This window comes from Eschrichtius robustus, chromosome 4 (genome assembly GCF_028021215.1).
Source record: "Eschrichtius robustus isolate mEscRob2 chromosome 4, mEscRob2.pri, whole genome shotgun sequence".
Lineage (NCBI taxonomy): Eukaryota > Metazoa > Chordata > Mammalia > Artiodactyla > Eschrichtiidae > Eschrichtius > Eschrichtius robustus.
Genome location: NC_090827.1, coordinates 9936797 through 9949897, shown reverse-complemented (window position 1 = coordinate 9949897; position 13101 = coordinate 9936797). Strand labels below are relative to the sequence as shown.

Below are 13101 nucleotides of genomic sequence, written 5' to 3'. Positions count from 1 at the left end.
TAATATATTCATGTCTAATTTATCATTCCATTCTCCAGTGACCAGCATTGGAATGCCACACATAATAATAGGGTTCAGTTAATATTTGAGAGACTTTCCATGCCCACATAATACTTACAAACACAAAACATTCCCCCTTCAAACCTTTGCAAAGAAGTTCTTCTAAGGGGAGAGTTCAAACACAAGCCTGAGGTCTCTTCCCTTTGCCCTGGGAATGTGGGGATTTGCTTTAAAAGGCTTTTTAAAAAATGTAGACATAATTCACGTACCATAAAATTCACCTGTTTACAGTATGCAGTTTATTGGGTTTTAGCATGTTCACCAAGTTGTACAACCATTACCATTACCTAATTCCAGAACATTTTTGTCACCCCAAAAGAAACCCCATGCAGACTGGAGCCATGAGACGTGACTATGCATTCCCTCCTCCTCCCAGGCCCTGGCTACCACTAATCTACTTCCTGTCACTATTCGCCCATTCTGGACATTTCATACACATGGAATCACACAATATATGTCCTTTTGTGTTTGACTTCTTTCACTTAGCGTAATGTTTTCAAAGTTAAACTATGCGATTAGCAGGTATTAGTACTTCATTCCTTTTTATAGCTGAACAATATTCCATTGTGTGTATACACCATATTTTTCTTATCTGATCAACAGTTGATGGACATTTGTGTTGTTTCCACTTTTTGGCTATTATGAATAATGCTACAGTGAGCACTTATGTAAAAGTTTTTGTGTGGACATATGATTTTAATTCTCAGGTATATACCTACAAGCATAAATGGCTTTTTATAAGCACAACTTTATTATTTTTTTTAACATCTTTATTGGAGTATAATTGCTTTACAATGGTGTGTTAGTTTCTGCTTTATAACAAAGTGAATCAGTAATACATATACATATGTTCCCATATCTCTTCCCCCTTGCATCTCCCTCCCTCCCACCCTCCCCATCCCACCCCTCCAGGTGGTCACAAAACACCAAGCTGATCTCCCTGTGCTATGCGGTTGTAAAAGCACAACTTTAAAAAGGCTTTATCTTTAAAATGTTTCTCATAATATATTATGGAGTTACCATACTACATCTGTTTTAAAACAATACATTAAGTTATTACCAGTTACTTATTTAAGGTACTAGTTGAATTGCTTAACTTCCCTCCAGAAATCTGAGTCACATTGGCCCTGCAGGAAGTGTAGCCTGTGTTCTGTAGCTCACTGCTATGGCCTGGGTGCCAGTTCTCCAGCAGCATTCGGATGGGGGCACTGGGAATGCAGCCCCCAACAGGATGTGGCTTAACTTTTTTGTCAATAAATATTGCTTCCTGAAAGAACCATAAGATCATAAAATCTTGAAATTTAAGAGCTAGCTAGGATTCTTGGAGCTCACTTAATCCAGTCCCTTTGTTGTATAGATCTTTAAACTGAGGGAGAGGTCCAAGAGGTTACAATGCGTGCCTGGCTTCCTAGAGCTGGTTAGAGAGATAGGATGAGAGCTAGGATGGTGCTGTGACTACTGAACTTCACTTTGACTCCACTGTCTGAATTCAGTCATAAAACAAAAAATAAACGTAATTTATGTAGGTGGCATTGTCAGTTAAAAGTGGACAGAAAATGCTTTCAGAGTCTTTTAGGGAAGAGCTGACTCTCAGCCTTATACTTACTAATTCACAGGGACAGGGAGGCAGAATAGGAGTGATACTGTCACTTTTAAAGGAAACACCACCACTTTCAGTTTATGCTTAAGGAAGAAAGAATTACAGGCATTTATAAACTCAGACAGACATAAACAAAGGTCACCTATTCCTATTCACTTCCCTTAAGAGTCGGCCTGTTTTCTTCTCATCACATTCTAACATTTACTTACCGGTAGTTTAAAAAGAGGTATAAGGATTATGCCTAATTATATTATCCAAGGGTAGCCAAATTACGCAACGGATTATGCAGTTCATCACTTGAACCTTTTAAATGTCGTGCTGGATATAGTTTATCCCTCTCACAGTGAGTCAGAAGCGGGAATGGGTTCATTCACTATTTCCAGTAAACAGCTTCCCAACAGCAGGTGGTGTGACTGGTGGGAAAGGGTAGGACTGGAATGTACACTTATTTGGAGACCTCAGAAACGCACCCTTGGTCCTTACACAGGGCTGTGCATGAGGCCACAGGCAGCTGAGTGTTGGCAGCGCCGCACCCCTGCCCCCAGCTCACGAGAGGTTCGTGATCCCCTCCGAGTCTGGGAATATTGCTCCCTAGCACAAAGCGGAGAACAGGTGCCCTGTACAGCCCTGTGGTCCAGGCATGGGTCTCGGCTCTACCACTCTCTGTGTGATTTTGGGCGCATCACCTCAGGATGCACACCCTTCATCTGTAGAATTAGGGGCGTGGATAGAGTAGTTGATCTTTAAAAACTCTCTTGGCTTTAAAATGCTATGGTTCTACAACCAAGCCATTTAAGCTGTCAAGTATATTGGATGAGAAGTAGTATATAAAGATGATAAGAGCTCGGGCCTTAAAGTTATTCAGAACCGTCTTTGAGTCCTGTGTGACATTAGGCAATTTACTTAACTTCTGTATGCTTTTGTTGTGTAATACTTAAAAGGGGAATGATAATACGATATAATAATAGTCCCTGACTCATAGGGCTGTCGAGGGGGAAATGGCATTATGAATGCAAAGTCTTTAGCGCAGTGCCTGACACATCCTATGATTTAGTAATTATTTATTAGTAGTAAGTAGTATTGTTATTTTCTTTAGGGACATTTTCCCTTTAAGGGACTGTTCCCTTTAAAAATATAAGAATGTAATTCCAGGAAATTTTAGTAATATTATAAAGTGTGTAGAATACAATTTTGTTTAAAAGATGATGATTGACCCTAAAGTAAATTGGAAAAAACCCTCATTATTTAGATGAGTGAATGGTAGACATGATAGGGGAAGAAATGGGATGCAGAGGTGAAGGTTATGGAGCAGGTAAAAGAAATCTGACTTATTTTCTCCTTAGCTTTATTGTTGACTATAATCTTCCTCTTATGTATTTTTGTTCTGTCTTAATTTGGAGATAGAATCATCTATGGAAAGTTGACTCAAGTTAATGGCTATTCAGAAGGGAGGCCCTACATTATTTTGTAAAAAACAACGATTGTTGTTTTTATTTACCATGTAGAAATAAATAGTAAATCTATCCAACCGCAAGTAAGCTGCTGCCTTGTAATCTCTGCTCTTATTTTTGCATGTACTGTTTTGGCGTGAACCAAGGACTTAGAAGCTTTATAATTTTGTAAACAGATACTCAGATATTTTTTCTCAGGATATTGATACGCAGCTGTCATTATTCGATATGGATTATGAACAATGTGAAGGAATTTGTTTATGATAAAACATTTACAGAATCAGAACCCATTTGTAAAATACTTGGGGAAAGTTGGAAACTTCAAGTTTGGTGTTGATATCTTGGAGAATTACTATTCAATTCTCCAAAGAAGGGGTGAGTTGTCTGTGGATATGTAAATGACGTGATAGCGTAGATGAGATTTTTAATAATCATCTCTGAATATATATGTCCTGTAGGTCCCATACCTACTCCATCACTGTCTTATGTTACTTCACTGATGTATGTGACAAAGAAGAAAGGAAACGTTTTTGACTCCTCACTACAATCTCACTAGCTTCTGATGTGAACAACTCAATCCAGAAATGCTTTTCACTACATTGTAATTTCTGGTTAGGGTAGTGTTCTTCGGTCTCTAATGTTTCTTTTATACTTCTTTTATAGGAGGCCAATTATAAGAACATCCTTCTAACAAAAGACTTCGAAAGAGACACACAAAAGCCATCTCCAAAAACCAAGGTAGGTTATGTCTGCTCTTTAGGCTATTGTGTGAAACGTGTAGAAAGACTCTTTATCTTCTTGGGTTTCCATGCTCTGTGGCTTGCATTTCCCTCAGCACCACACCCCTCTTTTTTTTTTTGGACCTAGTGGTCTTAAATATACTTCTTTTTAGCGTATTTAATCCAGGGTTATATTCATCCAAAAATGCTCAGGACACTCTTATTATTTAACAGATAGTGATATTTTTTATGTTTTTATTTTTCTTTTTTTTACCCACTAACATTTTAAAAATTTTATATTGGAGTATAGTTGATTTACAATGTTTTGTTAGTTTCAGCTGTACAGCAAAGTGATTCAGTTATACATATACATATATCTATTCTTTTTCAGATTCTTTTCCCATATAGGTTATTACAGAGTATAGAGTTCCCTGTGCTATACAGTAGGTCCTTGTTGATTACCTGTTTTATATATAGTAGTGTGTATATATTAACCCCAACCTCCTAATTTATCCCTCCCACCCCACTCCCTTTCCCCTTTGGTAACCATAAGTTTGTTTTCTATGTCTGTGAGTCTGTTTCTGTTTTGTAAATACGTTCATTTGTATCATTTTTTAGATGCCACATATAAGTGATATATGATATTTGTCCTTCTCTGTCTGACTTACTTCACTTCGTATGATAATCTCTAGGTCCATCCATGTTCCTGTAAATGGCCTTATTTCATTCTTTTTTACGGCTAAGTAATAGTTCATTGTATATATGTGCCACATCTTTTTTATCCACTCCTCTGTCGATGGACATTTAAGTTGCTTCCATGTCTTGGCTGTAGTAAATAGTGCTGCAGTGAACATTGGGGTGCTTATATGTTTTTGAATTATGGTTTTCTCCAGATATATGCCCAGGAGTGGGATTGCTGGATCATATGTTAGCTATATTTTTAGTTTTTTAAGGAACCTCCATACTGTTCTCCATAGTGGCTGTACCAATTTACATTCCCACCAACAGTGTAGGAGGGTTCCCTTTTCTCCACACCCTCTCCAGCATTTATTGTTTGTAGACTTTTTAATGATGGCCATTCTGACTGGTGTGAGGTGATATCTCATTGTAGTTTTGTTTTGCATTTCTCTAATAATTAGCAGTGTTGAGCCTCTTCATGTGCTTTTTGGCCATCTGTATGTCTTCTTTGTAGAAATGTCTGTTTAGGTTTTCTGCCCATTTTTTGATTGGGTTGTTTTTTTTTTAATATTGAGCTGCATGAGCTGTTTGTATATTCTGGAGATTAATCCCTTGTTGGTTGCTTCATCTGCAAATATTTTCTCCCATTCTGAGGGTTGTCTTTTTGTTTTGTTTATGGTTTCCTTTGCTGTGCAAAAACTTTGAAGTTTCATTAGGTCCCATTTGTTTATTTTTGTTTTTATGTTCATTAGGAGGTGGGTGCAAAAAGGTATTGCTGCGATTTATGTCAAAGAGTATTATGCCTGTGTTTTCCTCTAAGAGTTTTATAGTATCCAGTCTTATAATTTATATGGAAACACAAAAGACCTCAAATAGCCAAAGCAATCTTGAGAAAGAAAAATAGAGCTGGAGGAATCAGGCTCCCTAACTCCAGACTATGCTATAAAGCTACAGCAATCAAAACAGTATGGTACTGGCCTAAAGACAGACTTATAGATCAATGGAGCAGGATAGAAAGCCCAGAAATAAAACCACACACCTATGGTCAATTAATCTATGACAAAGGAGGCAAGCATATACAATGGAGAAAAGATAGTCTCTTCAGTAAGTGGTGCTGGGAAAATAGGACAGCCACATGTAAAAGAAGAAAATCAGAACATTCTCTAACACCATACACAAAAATAAGCTCAAAATGGATCAAAGACTTAAATGTAAGATGGGATACTATAAAACTCTTAGTGATATTTTTTAGTAGACAGTTTTACTTCTGCTCAATCAGAATTGTTTCCATTGTATTCCCTGTAATATAGAGAACACTGAATTATAATGGAAGGTTACTTCTGGGAGTAAAATAAAATGTGCAACTGTAATTTTTCTTTTGCAAAATAGAAATCACTTTATTGATTTTTTCATAATTATAAAAATAACATGTGGTCAGTGGAAAGTATGTAAGCAAATTTTAACAAGAAAAATAAGAACTCTCATACATATGACAGAATGAAGGGTCTAACGTGTAAAATTTTGTTTTCTTTATTAAGAGAATTCCAAAATGCACATAGTTGTTTTGCTAGTGAAAAGAAAAACTCCATTAACCTAAAATATATCGTGAGAATTTATTTGATCATTTGTCCAACCAGAAGAGTGATTGCATTAATTTTAGAGCCCCTTTCCAAATCTTAAATCTTTTGAGTAGAACTTCTCCTGTTTACTAGGTGTATATAATATTCCTAACTGGCCACTATGATATTTATATAGCTACATTTTTTTCCAGTTCTAAGACAAAATGTCCTCCAAACTTTCTTGTGTCCATTGTAGGCAAAATTTTAAAGGACTCTTATCTCTGGTTTTATTTGCAGGTTATTATAAAAATAATTGCGGCTTTCTTTTTAAAGTTAAATCAAGTGAAGTAATGAGTCATTACTTAATACTTAGGGTAAGAGACTACAGTTTATTTTTAAAGGAAATACAAACATCTTTTTTTATAAAACTTACTCCACCTTAATTTTTTTTTTTTGGAAAAATTTTTTAACTACTATGCATTCCTTTCCAGATTCAAACTATCTTCTGTATCTTCTTCACTGAAATATTTGTGTATACAAGCTTACAGAAAACTAATTCAAATGTATAGTAGAAATTTTGTTTACTGTGAATTAATAAAAATTCAGTGTCAAAAATATACTCACCAAGTAAATGCATTTAAAAATATAGGATTTGAGGAACATTTTTAGGTAACATTTGCTCATTAACTCCATTTATATTGGAATATACCTACTTTTAGGTGAAGAGACCTTAGATGAATCACTTCATAAATGAAAGATAATCTTGAAACCTGTCATAAAAACTGTTTGAAGGGATTCTATTACTACTATGAAATTAATCCCATTTGGAATATTTCAGGCATATAGAGAATCAATAATTAATGTGTATTGATTATCCTCTATCAGTCTCACTGTATGGTTCATGACCAAGCTAACTCAATAGAGAAATTGCTTCACTGGTTAATCCGTAGTTTGTAACTTTAGCTTCTCTGTGGTCTTGCATGAGCAAGTTTAAATTTACATGAGCAAACTAATCTTTGCTTAGCTCTGCTTAGTTTAGAGGTGATTAAAATCCTTGTTATTTCAAATCCCCAGAAATGAGGCAGAGCATGTGAGTTGCAAGAGATTATAAGGCACTAACTCTTTCACCGAGATTGTATCTTAAGATCTTTTTTCCGCCAGTTGATCTTTGAAGACTGAAGCTGAAAACACTTTCAAATATAGTTGGTATAAAACAGACAAACAAACAAAATGTGATTGGTGTGTCCTTTCCAGAATGACTTAGTGAGCTGTGAGAATGATGTCTTGGTACTAATGTTACTTCATTTGGCCTCCATTGCTATCTTTCTCAGACATCTCTAGTTACAGCTGTATGTGTCTTGAACAGCTAAGCATTTCTGATCCCTGTATGGCTAGAGATGTAAAATGGTAATCCAGAAATGGCATTTGTCCACTGGCTCTGGAGATGTCTCTCTAGTCTAAGCCATCTGTCCCCATCTGTGTTCCCTCTGCTAGCTGTTTTCTCTGCTCTTAGGCAATGGGGAGAATTGTATTTCTGTCCCTTATATAGGAAAGCCTCTTCTTGATCTGAGTCCAAGCTGGAAAAAAAAAATGATACCTCCATTACACAGTGCCATGACACTTCCTGGATGAGCAATGATCACCAGCCCTGCTAGCTCAAGGGCATGCTCATATAACCATTTCATGCCCAATAACTGGGTAGACTACATATGCAAACAAATAAATGGAATAGATGATACAGAAGGGAACATCAAATAGATTTTTAAAGAGGTGTAGAACATAGGCACAGCTCCTTGTAACTTAGTATAATAATGATTAGAGGAGAGGAGACAAGGTCTTTTTCTACCTAACACAAGTGCAAATGGCTCTAAATAAGCCTCACAACCCATATTCATTGGTCACAGTATAAACCCTGAAGAAGATCCAGGAACTAAGGGAAGAAAACTCTTTCTTCTCTCTCCCCTTGGGGTATGACCTAGACTTCCCACTGAATTTGCTGTGTTCTTGTTGACCTCGTTAAAAAAAAAAAAAACCTCAAGTTCGGGCCATTGTATAAAAATGAGTATCAGATTCATTCAGTGCTGGAGTGAAAGTATAAAATAAAAGATAATCTCTTTCCTTCCTGCCTTTTCTCAATGGATAAAACTGTACTGATAAAAATTAAAATTACATGCACATAATAGGTTTAGTCACTGTATTCTCCTACTGCTTTTATAGATGTTTCCTTTAGTAAACCAAGTCATATTAACAAAAAAATGTGTGATAAAAATAATGCAGTTATCAAGTAAGCAGTTATGTAGTAGAAGCAACTGTTAAATTATTTTTCTTTTCAGAAGTTAATGATTTCAGGGACCATGCATCATTTATGAAGGAGATTTTCTTCAATAATGAAACTAGTTGTCACAGTTGTATTTTCTTAAATGGTTTTAAAAATGCCTATGCCTATTAGCAAAGTGAACTAGAAATTTAAACTAATGTAGGGTTTTGAGAAAATTTAGTGACAGTATAATTTTATTTTCATTATGCAAATTAATAGTCATTTAATAAGCATTAAATTTTACTAAAATTCTAAGTTATTTTAAAATCATTGTTAATGGATGTGAATATAGTTTATGGTGCTTTAATTAATGTATAAAACATTCTAATTAGTGTTCCACTTTTTCCAGTTAACGTTGTTTCACTTTTGTTTCCATGCATCAGCCTAGTTTGCGTGCTTATTCCTTTAATAAAAGTAAATAATAGTAGTAGCAGTAACAGTGATGATGATGATGGTAGCTACTATTGATCAAGTTCCAGTCACTATACTACTTAATGTATATATTTTCTAATAATCATAACGTTTCATATGTTGTCATCCATATTTAACTATTTTGAAAATATGGAACTGCTTCTAATTATCATTAATATAAAAAGCCTTACTAGGTAAGTGTTAACAAAGAATAACTTCTGACTGTTAAACAGTATTATTTTCTTAGGTTTTATTACCTATAGTAGAATTAACAGATATGAATTGTTTTATGACTAGTGTACCCTAACATACCATCTCGCCTCCCCATTTTGAAATTGTTTATAATGTATGCACATTATTATAGGCTAACCACGTACCTGTATCTACACGCAATATATATGATAATTTTGCAGGTTTTACAACTTTATATTAATAAAGTGTACAGTATATCACCTTCTGCAACTATTTTTCCTGTTCAGTATGCTCTATCAATATTCACTTTCAGTAAGAATAAAATACAGTTTAGGTATTCTGGGTTTTTCTAATATTTAAGTTGTCTCCAATATTCAGTTGATTTCCAATATTTTGCTATCACAAACCAACTTTAAGTGAATAATTTTCACATGACACCTTTTATGCACCTGTAGAGTAGGGTCGTAAGTAGGTACCTCTTTGTCTAGGTATTACAAATGCTCTTAAAATGTGCTAATTTACATGTTCAACAGCTGTGTGTGACTGTTTCCGTTTTTCACATCCTCACAAATCGTTGGTAATATCAGAGTTCTCATGGTTGTTTCCCCCAGTCTAATGAGTGTGGGAAGCATCTTGCTATTGCCTTAGTTTAGATTTCTATAGTCATCACAGAGACATTTATTTTTCACTGAATATCCAAGTGTTTCTCCAACATTTCCCAGCCCCATTGCAGGTAGGTGAGGCCAGTCAACTACTTTTGGCCAGTAGGCTGTGAGCAGAAGCGACAACTGTCATTTCAGAGGTAGAGATTCAAAACTTTTCCAGCCCTTTCTTACAGTACATTAACTGGACAGTGGAGCATGGGTCCGCAGAGCCGCCTGTCAGCTTGCACTGGATCTGTGTCATGACTGAAAAACAAACCTGTTTTGTTACGCCACTGAGATTTCTGAGTTAATTTGTACCTTCCCTATAATGTAGTCTACCACGCGGGTAGCGTGTATTTCATGTGTTTGTTTTCATATGTTTCTTAAACTTTGGTCATATCTGTGTTTATTACTCTGTATACTGCTTTCTCCTACTGTTGCAAATTTTGCTATTGGGTTGTTTGCTTTTTTCTTAATGATTTGTAAGAGTTTGCTAGCTATTGTCAGCTATATGTATTCCAAATACTTTCACCCAATTTTCTGGGTGTTTTTTTTTTTTTTTAATATATATAGAATACAGTGTCTATTCATGTTTCAAAGTTTTTTATTTCAGTGAAGTCAGATTCATCAGTCTTTAGTGTTTGTGCTTTTTTACGTCTTGTTTAAGAAATCCTCACCTACTTTGAGGTCACTTAGAAAATCTTTTTTATTATTTTCTAAAAGTTTTAAAGTTTGCTTTGTATATATATATAGGTCTTAATCCATTCGAAATTGAATTTTATGTAAAGCATAAAGTAGGAATCTCATTTTATATGTGAAAATCAATCAACTCAGCATATTTGTTCAATAGTTCGTCTTTCCCCCACTTTTTGAAATAGCATTTCCATTATATATCAAATGTTTTTATGTCTCTTTCTGGACTGTACTATTTGTTGCTTTTTCTGTGTGTTTATCTTATGTCATTACCACAGTGTCTTAATTAGTGATATCTGGTAGAATAAGTTTCTTCAACTTTGTTTTTCTTCTTGAAAATTATCTTGGCCATTCTTGGTCCTTTGCTTTTGCAGTTGAATATTATCAAGTTTCATGAGAAATTTTATTTAGAATTTAAATTGAATTGATAGATTAATTTCATGAGCATTGGTACTTTATCCATGACCATCATGTAACTTTCCATTTACTCAGGTCCTCTTTAATGTCTTTTGATTTTTAAAAAATTATAATTTTCTCCTAGATCTCCATTTTGTAGATATTATAAATGGAGTACTTACTATGTCTTCAAACTTTGTTGCTGATGTTCAATGTTGAAACTGATTTTTACTGTTGACTTTATATCTGAAAATCTTGCCAAATTCTCATAATATTTCGTGAGCAATTCTGTTTGACTTCCTTTGGAGACAGTCATACCATGTGGAAATAATGCGCATCGTTTATTCCTTTACAAGCCTTTTATCATTTAATATCTTTTTTCTTGTGCTATGTTCCAGGACTCCCAGTATAAGGTTAAATAGAAATGATGATAGCATGCCTTCTTGAGTTGCTTCCTGATTTTAAGGGAAGTTTTCTACATTTTGCTTTTACATATTATAATTGCATTTATCTTCTTTCTTTCTTTCCTTTTTTTTGGGAGGGGGCGGGTAATTCTTTCGAAATGCCAAGCACATAGCAGACCTCCAATAAAATCTTGAAAATGAACACATAAATATTTGCTTCTTGTTTTTTTGTTTCATATGAAAGTAGTTGGTGTCAGTATGTTTTCATGCATTTTTTCTTCACACATACACTCATTAGGTTTATGGTGTATACTTTAGGTCTTTGGTAGGTATGTTTTATAAATTTATATTTTGCTAAGAATTTTTATTTTGAGTGAATGTTAAACTTTAGCAAATATTCCTTTGCATCTGTTAAGATAATTGCATGGTTTTTCTCCCATTTTCTTTTATCGTGGAGAGTCATATTCATAGATTTTCTAACCTTAGACCAACAGTGCATCACTGGAATAAACCAGTTCTGAACCTGGCCCTGATACCTATTTTTAAACACCTTGAAAGTTTTGGATAGCTGATATTTTGTTTAGTATTCTTGCATCTAGGTTAATAAATTTTTTTGTTTTGTCTACTTTTGGTATAAAGGTTGCGCTATCTTAATAAAATGAACTGAGGAGAGCCTTTTGTAATCTGTGAAACAGTTTAAGAGGAGGATTATCAGTTCCTGCAATATTTGGCAGAATGTGTCTAGGTTTAGTGAGGTTTATTGATTTATTTGTTTTTAGTTTTGTTTTGTTTTTTAAATTTGTTTTGGCAAGTTGATTTTTAACTACTGGTTCAGTTTATTTTGTGCCTATAGTCCTATTCATGTTTTTAATTTATTTATTTTTTATTTTATTTTATTTTTTTTGGCTGTGTTGGGTCTTTGTTGCTGCGTGCAGGCTTTCTCTAGTTGCAGCAAGTGGGGGCTACTCTTCCTTGCGGTGCGCGGCCTTCTCATTGTGGAACTTTTGTCGCGGAGCATGGGTTCTAGGTGCACGGTCTTCAGTAGTTGCAGCGCACAGGCTCAGTAGTTGCAGCACACGGGCCCTAGAGCGTGCGGGCTTCAGTAGTTGTGGCATGTGGGCTCAGTAGTTGCGGCGCCAAGGCTCTAGGGCATGCGGGCTTCAGTAGTTGTGGCAAACAGGCTCAGTAGTTGTGGCTCACGGGCTCTAGAGCGCAGGCTCAGTAGTTGTAGCGCACAGGCTTTGTTGCTCCACGGCCTGTGGGATCTTCACGGACCAGGGATTGAACCCGTGTCCCCTGCATTGGCAGGCGGATTCTTAACCACTGCGCCACCAGGGAAGTCCCTCATATTTTTTATTTATTCTGAATTATTAGTTTTTTATTGAAGTATAGTTGATTTACAATATTATATTACTTTCAGGTGTACAGCATAGTGATTTGATATTTTTATAGATTATACTCCATTTAAAGTTATTATAAAATATTGGCTATATTCCCTGTGCTGTACAGTATGTCCTTGTAGCATACTTATTTTATACATAGTAGTTTGTACCTCTTAATCCCCTACCCATAGCTTTCCCCTCACCCCTTCCCTCTCCCTACTGGTAACCACTGGTTTGTTCTCCATATCTATAAGTCTGTTTCTCTTTTGTTAATTCATTTGGTTTATTTTTTAGATTCCACAAATAAGTCGTAACAGAGTATTTGTCCTTCTCTGTGTGACTTACTTCACTAAACATAATACACTCTAGGTCCATCCATGTTGTTACAAATGGCAGAATTTCATTCTTTTTTAATGCTGAATAGTATTCCATTATCGATATATAAATATATGTGTGTGTGTGTGCGCGTGCGTGTGCACATCTTTATCCATTCGTCTATTGATGGACTCTTAGGTTGTTTCCATGTCTTGGCTATTGTAAATAATGCTGCTATGAACATTGGGGTGCATGTACCTTTTCAAATTAGTGTTTTTAT

At 35.2% G+C, this 13101-nt stretch overlaps 1 protein-coding gene across 3 annotated transcripts in view; it reads left to right on the top strand.

Moving 5' to 3' along the window:
* The window catches only part of FAM13A (family with sequence similarity 13 member A), a 342137-nt gene that overhangs the window by 152111 nt on the left and 176925 nt on the right, over nt 1-13101 (top strand). For all 3 annotated transcript variants that reach the window (XM_068542447.1, XM_068542446.1, XM_068542445.1), the window contains exon 6: nt 3775-3849. In XM_068542447.1, the coding sequence (XP_068398548.1) occupies nt 3775-3849 (75 nt within the window). The remainder of the gene's footprint in view (nt 1-3774; nt 3850-13101) is intronic.